Below are 22,192 nucleotides of genomic sequence, written 5' to 3'. Positions count from 1 at the left end.
ACCCCCCCCCCCCAAGGGAAAAAAAAATCCCACATGCATACTACCCTTTTGGGCTAAGCCCCGGGTGTTTCCAATGTCTGGCTCCGCCTCTGATTTGTGGTAGTATTTGTTGTTTTTGAGTCTTTTGATGATTATTGCAAGGTGTTTGTAGAGGTGTATGTTTATATCAGTCCTTTTGTGGTAGAGAGTTGAGGGCCCTGCCTGCTTGGGGGAAGAAGCTCTTGCAGTGTCTGGTCGTTACAGTTTTAATGCTGCGAAACCGTCTGCCAGATGGAAGGAGGGAGAACAGTGCATGTGAGGGGTGGAAAGTGTCCTTCACTATGCTGTTCGCATGTCGAATGATGTGTCTGTCACAGAGTTGGGAGATGGATGTGAGAGGGCCTCCAATGATCCTCTTTGCTGTCCTCACGATCCGCTGCGGAGACTTCTTTTCAGCGAGGGTGCAGTTCCCGTACCAGATAATGATGTAGCAGCAGAGGACGCTCTCAATGGTTCCCCGGTAAAATAATGTGAGGATAAGAGGAGGGAGACTGGCCTTCTTCAGTTTCTTAATGATAACGACTGTGTTTAGACTGTTCCCCCCATTCCATGTAAGGCCACCTGGGTTGGCTGGAAGACTGTTTACTTAGCCTGGCAGGACGAAGGACACTGTCTCAGCTGAACTCTGGACACACACACATACACTGATATGCACACACTCATCCCCCCTCCCTTTCCAAACGCCTTCGATGCTTGTGCCGAGGAAGATGGCAGTCGACTGGACCAGCGCAGACATGCTGCAGGACCGGATGCGCTGTCTACACCGGCTCTCTCTCACCCTTTACCCGCCCCTGTTGCTTGTCTTGTGTTTCTATGGTGTATTGATAGTCATGTGCTTTTTGTGCTGAGGTGTTTTTTCTGTTATCAAACTGTTCTCCCACAGGAGCTCAGTCTGAGTGGAGTTTTTTTTTCTCCTCCTCTTACCTCATGTTATGTATTTTCGTTGTTTTTTTCCTATCAGCCTACCTCTCTGACATGTTTCCCCAATGTGATGTTTGTGTAAAGTTGGTCAGAAGGTTCCTTTGTAAGTGCGCATGCGCCATTAGCGTGCTGCTTGCTGTAACCCTAATTTCCTTCGGGATTAATAAAGTATTCTGATTCTGATTCTAAGAAAGTGAAGACGTTGTTGGGCTTTCCTCATGATGGTGGTTGTGTTCAGGTTCCAGGAGAGGTCAGCTGATATGTGCACACCCAGGAACTTGACACTGATGACCATCTCAACGGCAGATCCGTTGATGTGCAGTGGGGTGTGGGCCATTGAGCTCTTCCTGAAGTTAACAACCATCTCTTAAGTCTTCTGAACATTTAGAGACAGGTTGTTATTCTGACACCAGTCCACCAGGTGTTGTACCTAAACTCCACGATGTAAGATATTTTGTGCATCTGTCAGTTTCCAGGAACAGTGATCAGACAGAGTTAATCTGAAACCAGCTATATATGTGCAAACAGCTCCTTCTGAATGGGACAAAAGCAGGTAGGAAATGCCTGTGTGTGCGTGTTTATATGTGTGTGTCACTTTGACAGCTGGGACAAACTGCTATCAGTCAGCACAGCGGACAGTGAAATACCTCCACCAGGACCTCCAGCCTCTCGTTTTGTTTTGAGATATTCAAAATCTGCTCATCCTCTCAGGAACTCGTGTTCAAACCTCTTTTTTTTCTCTTCTCTTGAATTTCTTTATGGTTTTGTGTGAATTTATGATGGGGAATTAAAATGGTGAGGAAGAAAAAGCTGCTGGTGTTTGAGTAAGTACTACTCTTGGACGCCTTTTCTCTTTAAAATGTTTGCTCAGTGTTGCCTATTTGGTCTGTAACCTCGATTTAGTTATTACAATATACTTCTGTCACATGACTTTATACATGTATGTTTCTGTATTTGTGGCAGCTCTCAGATGCTGATGCGGTTTTGATTTGGTGAATAATGTATGGACACTTATTTTCAACGTGTCTTAATACATACATACATTAATAATGAGATGGATATAGCAGCTGCTCTCCCAGGCAGATATTGATTTCATGCCATCCAAGTGAAATTTTATTCAACATTAAACTCTGACCTTGGGAAATATTCACACTGTAATCATTATCGTCCAGGAAAGAAAAATAAGAGAGAGAGGGAATTAAAGACATGAAATGACAGGTGAAATATTTTTTTCCTGTGTGAAATAACCTGTGCTCAAACTATTTTCTGTCAGCTTCCCTTTTGTGCTGCTGCTATTGTGGCAGCACAGGTGAAACAAGAGCTCATGTGCGTATTGTCTGTGCGATCTGGTGTGTATTGTGCGTGCGTGTATGTATGGGTGACCTTTACATTGTGTTTTATCTAGCATTTTCTTGCTCTGGGAATTTTGTTATTTTCCCTTTCGAATCTTATCAGACTAGGAAAGGAAAGTGGAATTTCTCCATCTATTGGTGCAAAAGCAGTTTGTATTTATCAGCTGAATTGAAAGGATTTTCTCTCTGTTCTTCCTCTCTTCTTAGAATTTGTGGAAGCATGATGTGGGATGGATAAACAACTACAAAACTCTAATGTAAGTTTGCTGGATAATGTGCATTAGCCATGTGTGTTTTGGGGATTGAATGACAGCAGAGAGGGACACACATATGAGTGAGCGGTCACTCTAGCAGCAGTTTTCCTTATCAATAATAATTATATAATCTGTAAGCATGTAGCAGCGATAAGATTTCTCAAATCTAGTGAGAAAGGCTTCACATTTTGCAAGTGTGTTACAGATTTCACATTTTCTAAAATGACAAATATTCTATCAACTAAATATTTCTGTTATTTTTGTTATTTAAATGTCCTTTTAAGCATGTATGTCTCTCTGTGGCTCTCTGTGTAGATGGCCTCTAATGAGCTGGACCTTCCTGCCCTCTCCGGTGACCCCCAGCCTGGTGACCTCATTGAGATTTTCAGACCAGCCTATCAGCATTGGGCTCTCTACCTGGGAGATGGTTACATCATCAACTTAACTCCTGTTGGTCAGTAAAAGAGTTTCTAACGTAAAACTTGCGGCTATCCTCACAAATCTGACATAAACCTGTCATGTTTTAGACTGAGGTTAAAAGGCTCACATTACAAACTACATCCTGATGCTTAATTAAATTAGAGAATAGTTCTCTCTTGGCTCTTGACGGAGGCGGTCGCATTCTTCTCCCTCTCCCTTATCTTTCCTGCTTGGCTTCTCATGTCTTTTGTATAGTCTCGCTTTCTAACCCTCAAAGAGTTTCTCAGTATTCTTCTCTAAAACCGAAAGAATTATGGATTTGATCAACTGGTCCCGTAGCGGAATTGACACCTTCCTGGGCTTGGGAGAGCCCGATTGTCCTGCGGAGACATTTGCTGCCGGATACTCGATGGTCGGTTGCATCGTTTGTCTGGCGACACTCTCGATGGAGGACAATGAACAACATCTACCAATTCGGAACCACGATAACAGAGTTCTGGCTGATTGGAGCTGGCTCAGACCTGGCTTATCGAAGTACAAGAAGCGGCTACAGCTGTTCAAAATCCCACAAGGCTGGCCGGCATGATAGACGATGGGCAGGGCTGTGAGTACTCAGACTGTGTTTTGAACTCAATATGGATACGATCTTGGAGAAGAACAACGGGAATTGAGAGAATTGGTGACCAGTGACGGACATTAGACCAATTGTAAAATTGGATGCAGTTGTTCTCACTAAACCTAAACATTCACCATCTTCACTCATACGGCCATCCCACTGGCACCAGCTGAAGGCCTGCCAAGGTTGAAGCTGAGTGGAACAACAACCTTCCTTCAAGGCCATCCGCGCTGATCGAAGATTGTTGACTTTTGCATAACCGGGTGAAGGGACACTTTCTCTCGGTTGAACATGGAAAAAGCACACACACGCATGTACACTGACACAGACCTACACTCACCCCCCACCCCCTCCAAACGCCTTCGAAGCTCATGTCTTTATGTTGTGAGATGTGATGATTTATGTGCTGAGGTGTTTTTTTCTGTTCTCAAACTGATCTTCCTGTTGGAGCTCAGTCTGGGGGGAGTTATTTTTTCTCCTTGTCTTTCCTCATGTTGTGCATTTTCCATTGTTATACCTCTCTGACTCGTCTTCCCCATGTGATGTTTGTCTAATGTATGTATGGTCGGAGGGTAAGATGGCGCTGGCAAAGGTCGGCAGCCTTAACCCAATTTCTTTCGGGGTCAACCTTCAGGATCAATAAAGTTTTATTGAATTGAATTGATTTGAATTCAAATTAATTTTAGCTTTGTTTATTTCACTAAGGTCTGGGCACTTCATAACTCCTGAGATGTTGTTTATCAAATAATTGAAGGAAGAGTGAAAGGAGGTTAAAAATTAATACAATACAACTTCGTTGACCTGTTAAACTGAAATACCCACTCTGACGCCACTGTGCAGTGACTAGTAACATGTAACATGTAAACAAATTCAGGTATGAAAATACTGATAAATCACTGATTTGTGCATGAAATGTTTGTATCCATAAATCATGCACACATTTTTGTGTATGCACTGTTAGTAAGTGAGGGCCATTGTTCCAGATGCAGCTTTGCAAACCTAAACTCTCCTGTCGTGCTCATTTTTAGAGAAAAGAGGCTTTATCTTGGCAAACTATTCATACTGGTTCAGTATTTTTCTAGCTGTCATGAATTTTAACATTCAACATGCCAACTGAAGCCTTTAGTCTGAGATGTAGCTCTTGGGTCATCGTGGGGCTATGATGTGCACTCCTGGGAATATTGTAGGATCGTGTTTACACACGTCTGAATGCTCCAGGCCAGCAAACTGCAGAAACTTTATAGAGGTGCTCACACTTTTTGATGATTATGTGCATTTTCCGGGGAAAGAGAGAGGATGTTCTTACTTTTTCACAAATACACCCAGAGTCCTGTAAAAATGTCCTTTTTTTATAGTGAACTGCATTCACTGTGAAACGGGCTGGGATAACATATCACAATTTTCACCCCCTTTTAACCAAAACTTGTTTTTACCCTTTTTTGACAAGCGTGTGGCCCCTGTTATCTGCAGATGTTGGCATCCCCTCCCCCTGTTTCATACTTGAAAACGTCCCCATTTCTATCCGGTCTTTTAGTCTGATGGCATTAGCTGTTTCTGGGTCCAAACTCCGCTTCAGGTCCCAAAGTCAAATGAACACTGCGGTATAACTGAGCGTTACAAACTGTCTAAATTCTTTCATCTTAATAAAATGATCAGAGTTGCTGCTTTACCAGGTGTAACAATTCAGTTTAACATCCAGGCATCCATGAAAACAGAAGTTATGAAATTTAACTGAGTTTGAAGTTAGCAGGAGGTTAGCTTGCTAGTTTCCACCTAAACATGATAGAGTATGTTCTGACTGAGAGATTTTAAAAAAATGAAAACGTACAGCTCAGTTGTTCTCTTGACTGAAGTTTGGTCCATTTACAGCATCCTGTGATTGCATTTGTCTCTAAACATCGGGAACCCTCACGTTAACTTTTATCGAGTGGAAAAAAGGTTAGCGTTCATTCTCCAGCTTCATTGTGCTAATGTGTTTATATCTGGTCTTTAAGTCTGGCGTCATTAGCCTTAGCCTACAGAAGAGTCTTTCTTCTCTTTCCTTTGACAATTTAAATCATCTCCTCCTTTCCCACAGATGAGAGCCAGGCAGCCGCCATGTCCAGTGTGAAGTCTGTCTTCAGCAGGAAGGCAGTGGTACGCATGCAGCTACTGAAGGAGGTAGTGGGAAGTGATTCCTACCGTGTCAACAACAAGTATGACCACAACCACACACCCCTCCCTGTCTGTGAAATCATCCAGCGGGCACAAGTCCTCATTGGCCAGGAGGTCTCTTATGACTTGCTGGGGAGCAACTGCGAGCACTTCGTTACCCTTCTTCGTTACGGGGAGGGGGTGTCTGAGCAGGTCTCTCACTGTTTGTTCTGCTTCTGTCACTAAAAGCGACTAATAAATCCAAAACATTGTCCCTGTCATAGTCTCACATTGTCAGACATTTAAAAACATTGACCAAAGTGGCAAATCAGAGTGAACCTTAACATCAGGGATTTATCCATCCTAGGGCTCTACTATACCACTAAAATGAAAACATGATACCCAAAATATAGTTTATAATTCTATTTTTCACCCACATATAATCTTATAATTGCTTTAATTATGACCATGTTCTGTATTGAAAACAACGACATCCAAATCTACTTTAAAGCTATGTTTAAGAACCAAATACATCCTGCCAAAGCCTTAATCTTTACACAACAAATCAGCTTTGAATTAAATAATCAGCTCAAAAGAGTTTACGGGAAAAAAAGGTTTACTGTAAATGAATGTGTTGTTGCCTGCTTCCTCTTATAAGTTAGACAAATCTGAGTTACAGACTAATGAGTTAGTCTTATTAAGTTTGGAATCATGCTGTATTGTAAATATGCAATAAAATCAATCAGCCTCTGCTGCTCCTATTCTAACTTGCAGTCCACGCCCTGCCCCTCCTTCTTGTCTCCACAGGCTTCACGAGCCATTGGGGCCATCAGTTTGGTGACGGCAGCAGCTAGTGCCTTCTCTGTCCTGGGACTGATCAACACACGGTCCAGAAACAGGCCTTTCTGACAGCTGTAGTCTTTACTAAAGTGTTTTCCCTAAATTCATTTGGCTGTGATAAAAAATAACAAAATAAACATTGATAAAGATTTAAAAAATGATGTTATGTTTATTAACAGACCCCATATACTATTACAATATGGCTGCAGTTGTTTGTTGATCCAGTCTTTGTTGTAGGCAGGAGTTGTGAATTATTTGACCAAATTTTTTTTTTAACCCATGGAGCATTAATCATAGTTTGATGGGGTTAGGTTGGTGAATCTAAATTGCCTGTAGGTGTGAATAGTTGTCTGTCTCTTTGCGACAGATGGGTGACCTGTCCAGGGTGTACCCCGCTCCTTGCCCTATAGCAGCTGGGATTAGCTCCTAAAGAGATGGATGGACAGAAATGTATCATCACCTTTGTAACTGAAAAACTATAAGCACGCCGGACACCAGTATAGGCCAGAGTAAATACTGTGGATCCCTGTTTTCTGTAATTTCAGCAAACCAAGCATGGTGTGTTATTTTCACTTAATTAATTTTTGATCTGTAAAGAGTGATGCCATTAGATGAAAGCAATTAATGGGTAATGGAGAGTTGTTGAATGAATTAATTACACAGTCTTATTTTACGTTGCTCAGACTGCCATGGTAAATGGCCTGTATTTGTATAGCACTTTACTTAGTCCCTAAGGACCCCAAAGTGCTTTACACTACATCCAGTCATCCACCCACAGGTGATGGCAGCTACATTGTAGCCACAGCTGCCCTGGGGCTCACTGACAGAGGTGAGGCTGCCGGACACTGGCGCCCTTTGACCACCACCAGTGGGCAACAGATGAAGTGTCTTGCCCAAGGACATACCGACCGAGACTGTCGGAGTCGGGGCTCGAACCGGCAACCTTCTGATTACAAGACGAACTCCCAACTCTTGAGCCACGATCGCCTGTATGCATGACAAGAACAGTCCTTCTCCCTCAATAGCAATTCATAAACATGAGCTATTTTTGTGTGTCTAGTACTAATCTTGTCCATATAACTGGATATATTTATAGCAGCAACGGCATTAATAATAATAATAATAATAATAATAATAATAATAATAATGCATTTTATTTAAGATATTGTAGTAATGTGTTGTTAACAGCAGGTGGCGAAACATGCGCGAAACTAACAAACAAATCCGAAGAAGAAGAAGAAGTGTGACGTCGTAGTCCTGCGCCGGCACGTGTACACGTGCTGTTTTCATAGGCAGAGGGGTGTTTTGAGTGTGTGACATATCTGTGTGTTAAGGTCCGGCGTAAAAGTAAAGCAGCAAATATGGGGAAGAAACTTAAGGTCGGAAAGACCCGGAAAGATAAATTCTACCACCTGGCCAAAGAAACAGGTAGAGTACCGGAAAACAACACGAGCTCGAGACTATCGTGATATTAGCATTAGCAGGCTAAAGCTCCGATCGATATAAAGTGTGGGTTGCATACTGCTGGCAATCTTTTAAATCTCTTTTGTGTAATTTTTAGGTTATCGCTCTCGTTCCTCCTTCAAACTGATCCAGCTTAACCGTAAGTTCCAGTTTCTGCAGAAAGCCCGAGCTCTGGTGGATCTGTGCGCTGCACCTGGAGGGTGGTAAGCATCCCGTCACCAGACATGCCGTCGTGTGTGGTAACAAAAGGAAAAGAAGTAACCCCTCTGGGGGGAAGCTGGCCAGTTGACTACTTTGCAGTCTTTGGTCATTCGCTTCTGTCACATTTGAACGATCACCAAAGGACTTTGTTATAACAAGTGGCAGCTGAGTCAGGGACAGAGAGAAGAGAAAACAGCGACCACGTTGACAGAAGTGTTAGAATAGAATATCCTTTATTGTCATTGTACAGAGTACAACGAAATTGGAGTGCCACTCCCTTGGTGCAAGATAAATAATAAATATAAATGTAAAATATAAAAAGTACAATAAAATAATCGCAAGTACTCAAACAATAGTAAGTACGATATATACAGGATAGCAGCATTAATATAATGACAGTATGGGGGAGAGGGGAGAAAGTAGGGGATGAAAGTCAGGGAAGAGGAGCTGACTGGTGATTGTACAGTTTCAGTTTGTGTAAAGTTGCATTAACTTAGGACCGTGTGTGACCAACCTCGACCTCCTCTCTGGTGAGCACGACTCTGGTTCACTATAATCACAGACTTTCTTTTGCTGTGATTACAAGATAAAATGCACGAGCCTTACAGAAATGACATTACGGTACAATACGTCATGACGGAAGCGAAAACGGATAAATGAGTGATTTGTACTATGCAAAATAATCAAAGTTGAATTCAAAATCTCCTTTTCCAGGTTGCAGGTAGCGTCTAAGTTTATGCCTGTTTCAAGTCTGATAATCGGTGAGTGCAAATTTCTCCAATGATAAATGGCTCTGTTTCTGTTATGCTTCTAAAGCAGCTGTAACGCGTGTGACAATACTTCCCCATATGAGTGGTTTCTTCTTCTCAGGTGTTGACTTGGTCCCCATTAAACCCATCCCCAACGTGGTGACACTTCAAGAAGACATCACCACTGAGAAATGCAGACAGGTGAGCAAGCTGCTGCTGTTCACAACATCACTGAAAAAACATAAAATCAGAGATGATATTTCAACAGTAGAGATGTGGACAGCCAACGCTATGTTTGTGACATGGTTTTAACTGATGAGACACTCTTTCCGTTGTACAGTCTCTCAGAAAGGAGCTTCAGACTTGGAAAGTGGATGTTGTGTTAAACGATGGAGCCCCAAATGTGGGAGCTAACTGGCAGCACGATGCCTTTTCCCAAGGTGAGTCGAGACAAAACGTCTAGAGATCAGACTGCAGTAAAACAGCATTCGCACAATATGTCAAAAATGATTTAATTTGGTTGAAGAGGATTGTAAGGGGTTCTTTTTTGATGCATCCTTACCACTCTTTGATTTTGTGTCTCTGTTGTGCCTAAACTAGTTCATGTCCATTTTCCACAGTATTTGGTATTTAAATCTAATTTTGAAATCCTCCCTTTTTCACCCACAGCTCACCTGACTCTCATGGCTCTGAAGTTGGCCTGTGAGTTTCTTACCAAAGGAGGCACCTTTGTCACCAAGGTGTTTCGCTCCAAAGACTACCAGCCTCTGCTTTGGATCTTCCAGCAGTTCTTCAAGAAGGTGCAGGCCACCAAACCGCAGGCATCCAGGAATGAGTCTGCTGAGATCTTTGTCATCTGTCAGGGTCGGTGTCATTAGCACAACTTTTATTATTTTATTCGCTTTTTGAAGACAATAAATAATGATCTTAATTTTGACCTTGTTCTTGACTAAACCTCACCTAAACCTCCCCCATTGTCGTCATCATCAGGTTTTGTTGCCCCGGACAAAATCGACAGCAAGTTCTTTGACCCCAAGTATGCATTCAAAGAGGTGGAGGTGCAGGCCAAAACTGTGAAGGAGCTGATCCCTGTAAAGAAGCCAAAGGCATGTATACTGACAAATGTTTGGTCACGATAAGCATATCACATCTGGCTGTGATTGCCTGTTATGAAATTTTTGGCTTTTAAACACTTTGTTTTATTTATCAGTCACAAGGTTTAAGACTTACTTTAAGGCACATTTGAGCCCAGAAATGAACCATCATTGATGAAGCAGCTCTTCTTCTGTTGCAGGCGGAGGGATATACAGATGGAGATCTGACGCTCTACCACAGTTTCATGGTGACCGATTTTCTGAAAGCCGAGAACCCAGTCGACTTTCTGGGAAAAGCCAGTGAGGTGAGCTTTTTTTGTTTGTGTGTGTGTGTGTGTTGGGGGGGGGGGGCTTTGAGACAGTCCTGTTAAGAATAAGAACTAAGAAGAAAACTCGTGCTTTTCTTGCTCTGTCTCATTCAGATCACCTTCAACAATCCTGATCTGGAGTTTCACTCAGCAACCAGCAATGAAATAAAGGAGTGTTGTCGTGACATCAAAGTCCTGGGCCGCAAAGAACTCCGGTGAGCTTTTCCATCTCTCACTCGCCACGTTTGTGCTTTAGTAAGCTGCTGCTACTTTACTGTGCTTGCACATCACATACATCAGATGGTGTGCGAACGTGTTGTAGCATGAAGTGTTGTTAACACGGGCCGTGTTTGCATGTCTTTTCTCACGTTTGCAGCCTGCTGCTGAACTGGAGGTCCAAGCTGAGGAGATACCTAGCTAAGAAACTGAAAGACGAGGCTAAGCAGCTCGACCAGGAGATCAGGTTTAAAAAAAGAAAAGAAAAAGCAATTTAAATATTAAATCTTTGTTAAAGTGTGTCACACATAAATCATCTCTACATTGTTTTTAGCTTAAGCTCAGATGAAGAAGGGAGCAATTCAGAGGAAGAAGCAGGAAAGAAGGAGGATGAAGAGGAGGAGGGTGAGGACAACGAGGAAGAAGAAATGGTGAAAAAGCTGGCAGAGCTGAAAGCTGAGGAGGTGGCTGAGCTCAAACGGTATGAACCGCTTTAGTTTTTTGTGTTTTCGGTGACATTAATTCCTCATCTTTCCTACTTTGTCTTGATAGGTGCATCTTGCCTTAAAGAGAAGCAACACTTTACTTTTAGTTTCACCTCTCTTAGCTTTTGCCACGGATGCAGTTGTAGGGCCAAACCAAGAAACTGTCTCTTGCTGATTTGGCAGGAAGAAGAGGAAACTGCTGAAGGAGCAGCGGAAGCAGAGAGAGAGAGTGGAGCTGAAGATGGATCTACCGGGTGTGTCCATCGCCTCCACTGAGGACTCGTCCTTGTTCTCTCTCGTCTCCATCAAGAAGAAAAAGGTAAACGTCACACGCTGCTTCCCTAAAGCACCAAACTCAAGATCAGAATACCGCTGATTCCCACAGAGTTCAAGTCCCACGAGCTTTATCACTGAGAAGCGGCTTCATGTTAATTTCTCGGTCCCTCAGGTGCTTGTTGACATATCAAAGGGGGACATGAAGGCAGCGGACACTCTGGTAGATGAAGACGATGATTTTCACCTCTCCGATGAAGATGGCGATGATGCAGATAAAATGTCACTGGCATCTGATTTGGATGACGAGGATCTGGAAGAGGTGGAACGGCGACAAAAGGAGCTGGAAAAGAAAGCGCCAAAAAAGAAGTAAGAGGCCATTCAGAGCAAAAGCACTCTGAGGTACTGGTGATGTGGTGCCTGGCTCTGTAGGAGTTCTCTTTAGAAAGGTGTTAAGCACTGAATAGCATGTATACATTAGGGCTGGGTATCGTCACTGATTTCTAGAATCGATTCTATTCCGATTCACAAGGTCCTGAATCGATTCGATTCAATTCGGGAAATTTTGACAGTCAGAAATATTATAATTCAGATCAGTACATTTACATATTTTTGTATCTAAAGGAAGCTGACGCTTTCCAGACTTTATCACAGGTGTGAGCATCACAGCAGAGGCCTTTGTGTCAAAGTAACTGAAGATAAAACAGAAAAACATGAAGGTGATTTTCCTGGCCTGGATTTTATAAAAATATTCTGCAGTACATCAGAAACGAAAGAAAACCATTAATCAACACATGAACATTACCTCTGAAGTTACAGCGGTTTTATTACAGACACGGCGTTTTGCATTTTGTATAATTTTAAAAAGTTTAAATTTGTTCAGAAGCCTGTTGAACGGCAGAAATTAGGTTTTCTTTTCGGAAGTAAGTAAAAGGAAAAAAACATCGGCCGACAGCCTGCGAACAACGGTAGACTTGTGCGTAACAAGCAAGCGAATAATGCAGAAAACAGATTTCGGGGATAGACGGGAAACTGTTCTTGAAGTACACTGAGAAAAAGAGAGAGAGAGAGAGAGAGAGCTGTGCATGAAGTGTGATTTTATCCAGGTGGAAGCAAAACAGCAAAAGTCAGAGTGAATTCATGACGATCTTTATGTGAAGCTTAGTTTGGATCTTCTTTTGCTGCTGGTTCAGTCAATATTGTTTGGAGAGAGATAAAACTAACAGCTTTAGAATCAGCGCAAAAAGGACGTAAACACAAAGCGCAGATCCGCCGAAACATCAGAATCAGCGAGCTGTCGGCTTTCAGCCCCGACCGTGTCGTCGGTGAGAAAGGCGACATCTCACTGATTCTGATGTTTTGGCGGCTCCACGCTTTGTGTTTACGTCTTTGTGCAGAAGCCGTGTTCCTGCTCTCATTTACTGTTTTAAATGTTTGATGGTTGTCAAAATTTGTGACGTTTCACCTGAGATTCTGGAATTTTGGGCAAAATACATTTATATAAAAAATCGATTCAGGATTTTAATGAATCGATATCACGTTATCCAAGCCAGAATCACTTTTAATCGATGAATCGATTATTAAAACCCACCCCTAGTATACATGTTCAGTGAGTACAAATTTATTTTTAGCAGAGTTGGTCTCAAACTAGACTGATTTACTAGAATTGTTATTGTCATTCCACAAGTTTGATGCTTACTGTTTTTCCCTGGAAGCTCAAGTCTGTTTATTTATTTATTTTACCAGAAAGAAAGCCCAACCTTTCTAGAAGACCTCAAAGTTCACGATTCATTTCTGTGGTTTTCAGAGTAAAGTTTACCAACCAAGAGGAGGAGGAGGAGGATGAAGAGCAGGATGGTGGCTTGGTGGTGGAGCTAGAGGGAAAAGATGAGAAGATGGAGCGTCAGGCCGACCTGTGGTTCAGCAAGGTATGTGTTTGACTCGTAACACAACATCTAAAGCTCAGGTATTCTTCTGCTGCACCTGTTCGCTGTGTGATGTGGCACCTGCTTCCTACTTGATTTCTGATCTTTCACCATGCTTTGTCTGTAAATGTGCTGATGGTACCCGTAGGGCATCTTCTCTGAGATTGGCCTCGAAGGAGACGCAGAGAGCGAGCTCAAACAGACCGAGTGGCTCCGGACTAAACAGTCAGGTGTGAAGTGTTTCTCCTCCTCGTGTTCATGTCTTCACACTCACACGTTCACATACATGTTATTTTTCACAGCTTTAAATGAAATTGTGTTTGTGAGGGGCTAGTAGCTATCCTTGTATGTATTCTTACTTCTAGGAAAAGGCAAAAAGAGGAAAGCTGAGGAAGACATAAAGGAGGAGGAGGAGCAGCAAGAAGCTGCTCTGCCAGAGGAGGAAAAGGCAGGACCATCACTGGAAGCTGCAGAGGAGAGTGACAGTGACTCGGATGACAGCAGCAATGATGAAACGTAAAAGCACATTAAGTGTGGCTCTCTTTAGTCCAGTGTGTTACATAATTAATAAGCTTAGTTTGATTGCGTAACTGAAAAGAAATCTGCAATATTTCCAATTTCTTAAAACTGTTCTTAACATTAATGCTAATATACAGGTAACATGTTCACCGGTTTCCTTTTAGGGAGATTACCAGAATGAAGCAGGCCCGGGGGGCTGGTGGAGTATCAGGAGAGGTCGATGATGACGACGACTTCCAGGTTGTTCCTGTCGAAAGTACCAGTGAGTATGACAGTGAGGTCGTCAGCATCCCCAAACACTTCTCGTCATCATCTAAATGTCGCATATAGACATTTCTTTATTTATGCACATTTGGGCTCCAGAACAATTGACAGAGCTCATCTTATACCCTACGTTTGAAGCCCTACAAAGAAACTATGCTTTTGCCAGGCAGCACATAATTCTCCGATCTTCTAAATTGTTTGCTTGTCAGTTTTCGAGTGCTGAAACTCTTCCTCAGTGCATCTTTGCACTCAGTGGTGAACCTTTAGTCTGCCATCTTCAGGAAGAGTCAGTCAGTTTTCATGCTTGGTGAGCGCCCCCTGTTGCACGGTGCTGCGTGCTGGCACCCATCCATTTTGGTGTTGCACCTCTCAACTCTTTTGTAACCTGAAGTATTGCACTGCTGCTGCCACAGCTGGGTTGAAAACTCATTTGAATAACCCGCATGGTTTCCAATAAAAGTGCTCTTAAGTTAAATAACATGCACCATTGCATCTCAGCAATATTTGATATGTCTATATGTCCTATCTCATGCTTTAGAGCTTATATTCTGTTTTTAGCCTGTGTGTGTGTAACTCTGGATGACTGACTGTTTCTTTAGGTAAGAAAGCTAGAATCCTGAGTCCAGAAGGCCTGGCACTCGGCACTCAGATCGCTACATCTAAGAAGAGGGCAAGGGACCTGGTGGACAGCTCCTTCCACAGGTGTGTGTGCTTTGGATCTTTTTCCATTACAATCCAGAACTAGCAAATGTCCGTGGTTGTCATCATAGCGATGAACTCTGCTGCCCGTATCATCTCCAGGACCCCTTCTGTCCACCACATCACTCCTGTCCTGCAGCAGCTTCATTGGCTCCCGGTCAAATATCGCATCAATTTCAAAATACTCTTGTACACATTTAAGGCTATTCATCATCTCTCTCCTCCATATCTCTCTGACCTGGTCAAGATCATCGCCCCATCTTGTTGTCTCAGATCTTCTTCTTCCCTTTCACTCTCCGTCCCTTCCCCCCGTCTTGCCACCCTGGGGAGCAGGGCTTTCAGCTGCTCTGCTCCACGACTCTGGAATTCCCGACCTCCTGATTTAAGAAACATCTCTTCCTTCTCTCTCTTTAAGTCCAAACTCAAAACCCACTTGCACAAAGTAGCTTATCCCACAAAACCTCTCCACTCTGCTATTTTATTTGTTTATGTCTTGTGCTTTTATGATTCTGTAAACTTCTTGCTTTTGTTGCTTTTATTCTACTATGTACAGTGACCTTGAGTGTTTTGAAAGGCGCTTTCAAATAAAATGTATTATTATTATTATTATTAATGCTGCTGCGCGTTCTGTGACCTTATTAGTATACAACACGAACGCTATAACAAAGGTGGATGTCAAAGTGTTGATGCACCTGGGAGGGCTGTTCTATATGATGAAATATGTCGGATGTTGACAGGAAAATATCTGTCGCTTCATGTTACGCGCTATCGTTTGTTTCGTGGTGTCACAAAAAACCCGTATACGGCAGTATCTTGTTTTTCTCTTCTACCACCTACGCAAGAATCACGTGAAGGAGTGTGGAGAGGGTTTATGGATGAGAAGAAAAGAGCCGTCAGGTGGTCAAAATAAACCTTAGGCTCAAACGTTAGAACAGGCTTTTCCCTGCAGCACGCCATGTAATAAATACTCAAGAAGAAAATGGCGGCCGTTACAACTTATGTCTAAAAAAAATGTAGTTTTATGTATCGGTTAAAACACTCGACTCCAGGTGCACGATGCCCACACTTCACGCAGGTCGAGTTGCCCGAGTTTCACAGAATTTACAGAAAATGCACCGTTTTGTGATTTATATTGTTGTCGGGATGAGAAATTGTTATATGGAGATTTTGGTCAAATGGCACAGCCCTAATACCTGGTGCTCCATCTGTGGCTTTTCGGCAGACTCTGGGACCATGGCGTTGTTTTTCTTTTTTTTTTTGGGGGGGGGGGGGGTTAGCCATTTCGGGTTTCAAAAAGGGCAGTTTTGATTTTTTTGGAAGGAGACGCTCTTGCGACTCATCGAGTGACGCCACTGACCAGCTAATCGGTGGCACGCACTCTGACGGCGTCACATTTTAGTACCTGCTCGGATTGCTTGGAACCCCAGTCGAGCAGTGGTACCAGGTACTATGACCTAAAACTTTGCTGAGTCAATCCCAATAGGTACTAATGGAAAAGAATCTGCCTTTCAGATTGCTGATTGCATCTAACGATGCGTATACTCGGGTTAACATTTGTTTTCGACAAATAAGGCTTAAACCTGCTGGAATAAGTGAAGATCGCGAATAACACCTTGTGTATGCCGTTTCAGGTTCGCCACCTCTGACGAGCCGTGGGAAGTACCGGAGTGGTTCCTCGATGATGAACGGAAACACCGGAAGAGGCCGGTGCCGGTCACCAAGGAGATGGTGGAGGAATACAAACAAAAATGGAAGGAGATCAATGCTCGGCCAATCAAACGAGTTGCTGAGGCCAAGGCCAGGAAGAAGAGAAGGGTAAAACACTTGTAGCCCGAGGAGCTTTTCGAAGTAATCGGTGTATTTCTGAATGTATTAATTCCACTTTTTCTTTTCAAGACGTTGAAAAAAATGGAGCAGGCCAAGAAGAAAGCAGAAGCGGTTGTCAACACAGTGGACATCTCTGAGAGGGAGAAGATGGCTCAGCTGAAGAGGTATGTTGTCACATCTGTGGGGCTGTGAAGACAAAACTAACTGGCTGTTTTACCCATGATAAAATTTCAATACTGTTTGTGTTTCTTTCAGTATATACAAGAAAGCCGGCTTGGGGAAAGAAAAGAGAGAAGTAACATACGTTGTGAGCAAAAAGGGCGCTGGGAAGAAGGTGAGACGGCCTCCTGGTGTCAAAGGAGTCTTCAAGGTGGTGGACGGGCGCATGAAGAAAGATTTGCGGGGAATGCAGAGAAAAGAACAACGTGCTAAAGGAGGCAAAGGAAAGCGCGGAAAGGGACGACAGGCTAAGGGTGGCAAAGGAGGGGTGAAGAGTGGTAAAGGGCGAAAATGAAAATGCATTTGAGTTTCTGCTTGTCGTTATTATTATTATTATTATTATTCAACTCCCTGGACTCGTGTTATAACTGAGCATTTGTGGAGCTTGGTGAACTACGATGGTTCAGTTTTGGCTCCTGTATCACAGACAAAATAAACATGAGTCTCTGTTTTGGAACCTTTGCTGGATTTCTTAAAGCCCTGGAGACCTCAGACATGTCTGGGAGATATGACATCCAGGTTTTATGTATACGTCTCTGTGAAGATGTAGCTGATTTGCCTTGAACCCCCTGGAAGGAAGAGGATTCACTGAACAGCTTAACTGTAAAATGCAGTAAAAGTTTATTGATAAATGTTTGTCTCGTGTAAATACTAATCTTTGCAATAAAGTTTTTGTTCAGATTGGTTGTTCAAGCATTTTACAAAAAAACATTTCATCCTTTGTCTAATGCAGCCACAGCTATAAAAGTGCAAAAACATCTGTCTTAGACTGCACAGGCCAAGCAGGAAGCGAACTCAACCTGATGAATGACGTCTTTTCTATTTCAAAAAGGCGCGAGTACTTCCTGAAGTCTTACCTGCACAGAAACATCTGCTCAGTGTCCTCGGTCATGCTGGATGCTGGAGAAACACTAACGCTGCTGTGACCTAAATAAATAAACTACATTTTTAAAATTTCTATTACCAAATTGTGTGCATCAATGCAAGTGTAAGAAAGCAAATCTGCTCAAGCACTTATTAGGATTTCTAGTATCTGATACTTTATCTGTATTTCAGTTTGTGTAATTGTAAAAAATGCTCCTGTATGTTTACTTATGAAGTTGCATGTGTGGTTGAGCTGATTTTTAATATCAATACTACCGCTTTACCAAAATGGACTGTTTTTTTTTCTTCCCAAAACTACATTACCCATGAGCCTTCAAACTTAAATTGCGTCACGCGGTTGTACAGTAAAGCGGTTCCTTTTGCGGAAAGGTCTGTTATGTTGTTTTGTTCAGTATAGACGGTTTAGTTTTAATATGTGACCCACGCCTCAACCTGTCATATTACCTTAAACGTCACGTTTTATTCAGTGAGTCTAAAGTTGCTTTAAAAATTAGCTTTAAACTTAGCTAACGTTGCTAGCTAAAGTTGTGCACACCTGTGCTTGTTTTCACTGTCAGGGATCTAACTCTGGTTAGGAGCCTGTCTTCTCCCGGCCAGGATGTTCTTTATTGCTTTGTTGTGGAGCCTGTCGCTCACTGCCGTGGGCCAGCAGGAGGACAACGAGTGGCTCGACCCTTACGATATGCTCAACTACGATGCTAGCACCAAAACGATGAGGAAGCCTACTGAGGTTGGGAGATTGTTTACTCTGACCCAGCTACATTTGACACGGTTCTGATCACTGTGAAGACGTTGTGTTGTCCAGCTCTTTCATTAAGAGTGTGTATTTGCATCGCAGCCAGCAAGCTATGACAACGTGGGGACTAAAAGAAGAGAGTACAATCAGGACTCTAGCCAGACCGAACTGACGTCCTGCAAAGAGCAAGTGGAGGATTTACAGAAACAGGTTGGTGTTTTGAATAATAAATCAGGCACAATGCATATTCATATTTTCAAAATATAAGTTTTCCCCCATTCAAATTGAATGAGTTAATTGAAGGTGTAGAACTGAAAAACAATTTCCAATTTGTCTAACAGTATTTAGGCTCCAGGCTTATTACTTTCTTCTCATTGTTAGCACAATTGTTGACACGTTTTACACTCCTGAGTCAAGCTCTGCGTTCAAGCTTAGAAAACAATTTCATGTACCTTTTTAAACAGAATTGTGTGGAAGGTTTAAGGAGTCTGGAAAGTTTTTTTCTAAGGGACTTTTGAAATGTAGCCTCTAAAAAGAAAGTAAAGTATGATCTGAGGATCAGGGATAGGACTAGCCGCACTCTAAGCCTCTCACTTTCTATTAACTAGAGTCAGACTTACAGATACTGGACCATCAAGAGTATCAGGAAATTACCATAGTAAAAGTCAGGCTGTTACTATGGTGTCATCACAAAGTTAGCCTATCACATTCAATCACATTTTATGTATACATGTGCACTCGCTGTGCATGTTTTCTTAGGTACACCTTGTTAGTCCTGTGTTGGAGCCTCTTTTGCATTCAGAGCGGTCTTATGTTCAACAAGGTTCTGCAAACATTTCAGTTCCACCACATCCCAAAGGTGCTCTATTGGCTTGAGATCATCACTGAATGTACAAGAAACCAATTATACATGATTTGAGTTTTGTTACTACTTCTAGAACAGCCATCAGTGGGTCAGCAACAAGACTCGGGTAGGCTGAGATGTTTAAATTATGGCGAAGTGTGCCAAGAAGATATCCTTCATATTGTTACACCACCTTCCTTCATTCAGAATGAAGATCAAAAGAAGACGATCAAGCTCATCTCACAACAGCCAACATGCAGTCCAGTGTTCAAGCGATTTCTGAGCAGACTGTTGAAGGAAATACAAAGAGTGGGTGTGGTAGGTGGTCATCTCATGTTTTATGGTGAATTATGAGATTTTAGTTGAACATATTGTGCCATAATTTTTCTCTGGTTCAATAATTGGCCAAGTGTCATAAATATTGCAATTTTAAGACACTTGCTCTAATTTCTCCCCAGCCCAGTGACTCCACAGATGTCTTTTTTGATGCCAAAGTCAAACTGTCCAAACAAGCCATGACAGAGATCCAGACACTTCTGGAGGGTGAAGACAGGTGGAGAACAGGCGCTCTGGACAACGCCATCAGTCAGATACTCGTGGACCTTAAACCGCATGATTATGAGGCCTGGAAGTGGCGATTTGAAGACACCTTTGGGGTGGAGCTGGACACAGTATTAAAAGTAAGTTTTTAGTAGCTTTTACCTCTGGCTTCCTTCTATTCTGACTCTTCTTAATGCTTCTACTGTGCTTTAATGGTTTCTATTTTCTGTAACCACTCAAACTGTACTCTGCTCTCTCCTCCAGATCGGGTCATTTGTCCTGATTATAGTAGCCATTATCAGCACCGAACTGTGGACAACGATCTCCTGGTTTGTGCAGTTCCGACGACTGTTTGCCGTCTGCTTCTTCGTTAGTATTATCTGGAACTGGTTCTACCTGTACAAGGTAAATAGGAGCTCCTGCAGCTTTCAGTGGTTTCAGTTTAGCTGTATTTCAGTGCTTTGATTGTAAAATACAATGTTTTTAATAAATATGTACATTTTGTTCAGATTGCCTTTGCTGAGCATCAAAATAATATAGTGAAGATGGAAGGCTTTAATGCAAAATGCACTGGGGTGAAGAAAATTGACTGGAGTGACAGTTTGAAAGGTATGCGATCACCAAGCACGAACAGTCACGGCATTCTGTGAAAACCTCGTGCATCTAAAATATTAACTGGCTGAGAAAAACATTCCTTTTTAGAGCGTATTAAATATCATTTTGAAATATGTTTCACTGCACAGCCATGAGATGGAGAGGAATTTAAGTCCTTGTGGAGTCATTGTGCAAACTCTGAAGTCTCAGCTGCTTTAACAGTTTTAGACTCCAGCATTGCTGTTTTGCATATATTAAGCGTATTTGGCTCATAACGTCTGCCTAAGCTTGGACCTGTATTTGGTATCCTGCAGAGTGGTTTAGAAGCACCTGGACTCTTCAAGATGACCCTTGTAAGAGATACTATGAAGTTCTCATGGTTAATCCCATCCTGTTGGTACCTCCAACCAAGGTAGGCCACTCTTTGGAATGTCTGTTAAGGGTTATTGAGGTTTTGCGGACACATCACCACTAAACACATGGTTTTAATTTGGCTGCCATTTTGGACATGTGACAAATATGTTGACAGCGTAGAAGTGAGCGAGTAAGTTGCCAGTCACACACTGCCCACGACCATACGACAACCTCCAGTTGTGAAGTAAAAAGTACAAATTTTGAAATTGCATTTTGAAACATCTTGGCTGCAGCACTGAAGCACAACTTTTGCTTCCATGTCCAGTTTGTGTCACACTTTTTCAAGTTGTGCAACTGCTCGGCTATTAGTTGGCAAGTTGTTGCAGACAAAACGTGAAAAAAAACAGCCACTGTGGCAAAAACCAAAGTTGTCACCAGGAGGATTTTGGTACAGCACCTTCTTTACACCGATTTTACCCAGCAACCAGTCTACCTTGTTCTAACTGCTATATATTTTTACCATGCCAAACTGTGTTCCTTGGTATGCGCTTGGACTTTGTTATGACCTAGACATCCTTCCCTTTTTAGGCAATCTCTGTTACCATTACGACCTTCATCACAGAGCCACTGAAGCACTTCGGACAGGGAATCAGTGAATTTCTTCGAGCGCTCCTCAAAGATCTACCAGTTACCCTGCAGATCCCAGTCCTGCTCACTATCGTGATCGCCGTTGTGGTACAAATTGTCCCCTTTTTCACATTAATTCACATTATGGAGCTTGCGTTGTATACACAGCATTATTTGCATTAATAAAGCAATACATTGTATGTCTTTGCTTTGTATAAATAAATATATGTTTGACTCTTCTACAGGTGTTCATGTATGGAAGTGTGCAAGCAGCCTTCCAGCATGGCATCATGGCACCTTTACGCCGCCCTCGAAGGGATCCACCACCACCAGAGCTGGAACAACCGCAAGCTCAACCTCGCCTCAGGATTGAGGACCGCAATCATTTTGCAGGAGGGGATGCACCTCAACAGCAACATGCCCTAAGGTACAGAGCTGATGAAGCCAGATTAAACAGGAATGACTTGCATCAGAGGAGACCCAACAGGCAGAGGGTCGAGACTCTAGGAACTGCTGAGGATGAGCCGGACGCTGAGCGGGCCAAGGAAGTTCCTGAGGCAGACCAGAATCTGTCTGTTGAGCCAGATTCAGAAAACCAGCGGGGAGCAGAAGAACGGCCACCAGCAGCAAAGGATAACAGCGTTGGTGAAAACAAAGCCAAATCGGAGCCAAAAGCTGCTCGGTCAGATTCGTCTGAGTCGAAGAATAAAACTTCAAAAGGGAATGAGAACCTTTCTCAAGATCAACCAGACAGAGATGTTGCACTGCTCAGACCTGAGCTCCCAGACGTGAAG

At 42.7% G+C, this 22,192-nt stretch overlaps 3 protein-coding genes across 3 annotated transcripts in view; all 3 read left to right on the top strand.

Moving 5' to 3' along the window:
- The first annotated feature begins 2,519 nt into the window (after window positions 1-2,519).
- On the top strand, window positions 2,520-6,695 carry plaat1 (phospholipase A and acyltransferase 1). Its single transcript, XM_005746733.1, has 4 exons — window positions 2,520-2,569; window positions 2,882-3,020; window positions 5,680-5,948; window positions 6,543-6,695. Exons 1-4 carry the CDS (start codon window positions 2,543-2,545, stop codon window positions 6,642-6,644), a joined length of 537 nt encoding a protein of 178 aa, XP_005746790.1. The 5' UTR covers window positions 2,520-2,542; the 3' UTR covers window positions 6,645-6,695.
- A 1,098-nt stretch (window positions 6,696-7,793) lies between these two features.
- ftsj3 (FtsJ RNA 2'-O-methyltransferase 3) lies at window positions 7,794-17,499 on the top strand. The gene is made up of 21 exons (XM_013914277.1): window positions 7,794-8,003; window positions 8,137-8,242; window positions 8,955-9,001; window positions 9,111-9,190; window positions 9,330-9,429; window positions 9,659-9,853; window positions 9,980-10,095; window positions 10,284-10,388; window positions 10,506-10,606; window positions 10,768-10,854; window positions 10,942-11,088; window positions 11,276-11,411; window positions 11,541-11,734; window positions 13,173-13,293; window positions 13,439-13,520; window positions 13,656-13,806; window positions 13,974-14,071; window positions 14,673-14,775; window positions 16,404-16,587; window positions 16,669-16,763; window positions 16,855-17,499. The coding sequence occupies exons 1-21, from the start codon at window positions 7,937-7,939 to the stop codon at window positions 17,111-17,113; spliced, it is 2,574 nt and encodes an 857-aa protein (XP_013769731.1). The 5' UTR covers window positions 7,794-7,936; the 3' UTR covers window positions 17,114-17,499.
- A 504-nt stretch (window positions 17,500-18,003) lies between these two features.
- The window catches only part of LOC102198001 (chloride channel CLIC-like protein 1), a 5,201-nt gene continuing 1,012 nt past the window's right edge, over window positions 18,004-22,192 (top strand). Inside the window, exons 1-9 of the mRNA XM_005746812.1 lie at window positions 18,004-18,433; window positions 18,542-18,649; window positions 19,491-19,601; window positions 19,742-19,963; window positions 20,088-20,228; window positions 20,333-20,432; window positions 20,732-20,829; window positions 21,360-21,506; window positions 21,644-22,186. Coding sequence (XP_005746869.1) covers window positions 18,302-18,433; window positions 18,542-18,649; window positions 19,491-19,601; window positions 19,742-19,963; window positions 20,088-20,228; window positions 20,333-20,432; window positions 20,732-20,829; window positions 21,360-21,506; window positions 21,644-22,186 — 1,602 coding nt within the window. The 5' untranslated portion in view covers window positions 18,004-18,301. The remainder of the gene's footprint in view (window positions 18,434-18,541; window positions 18,650-19,490; window positions 19,602-19,741; window positions 19,964-20,087; window positions 20,229-20,332; window positions 20,433-20,731; window positions 20,830-21,359; window positions 21,507-21,643; window positions 22,187-22,192) is intronic.

This window comes from Pundamilia nyererei, unplaced genomic scaffold (genome assembly GCF_000239375.1).
Source record: "Pundamilia nyererei isolate P.nyererei 1_Seehausen unplaced genomic scaffold, PunNye1.0 scaffold00183, whole genome shotgun sequence".
Taxonomy (NCBI): domain Eukaryota; kingdom Metazoa; phylum Chordata; class Actinopteri; order Cichliformes; family Cichlidae; genus Pundamilia; species Pundamilia nyererei.
This window is presented reverse-complemented; position numbering and strand designations above follow the sequence as displayed.

What these genes read in the sequence shown, in the direction of transcription:
- plaat1 (XM_005746733.1), top strand. Translation starts at nt 2,543, where the DNA reads ATGGATAAACAACTACAAAACTCTAAT. An exon ending in AACAACTACAAAACTCTAAT is followed by an intron (nt 2,570 to 2,881) that starts GTAAGTTTGCTG and finishes CTCTCTGTGTAG; the next exon opens with ATGGCCTCTAATGAGCTGGA. An exon ending in GGGAGGGGGTGTCTGAGCAG is followed by an intron (nt 5,949 to 6,542) that starts GTCTCTCACTGT and finishes TTGTCTCCACAG; the next exon opens with GCTTCACGAGCCATTGGGGC.
- ftsj3 (XM_013914277.1), top strand. Translation starts at nt 7,937, where the DNA reads ATGGGGAAGAAACTTAAGGTCGGAAAGACCCGGAAAGATAAATTCTAC. An exon ending in GCTCCGGACTAAACAGTCAG is followed by an intron (nt 13,521 to 13,655) that starts GTGTGAAGTGTT and finishes TCTTACTTCTAG; the next exon opens with GAAAAGGCAAAAAGAGGAAA. An exon ending in TGTTCCTGTCGAAAGTACCA is followed by an intron (nt 14,072 to 14,672) that starts GTGAGTATGACA and finishes CTGTTTCTTTAG; the next exon opens with GTAAGAAAGCTAGAATCCTG.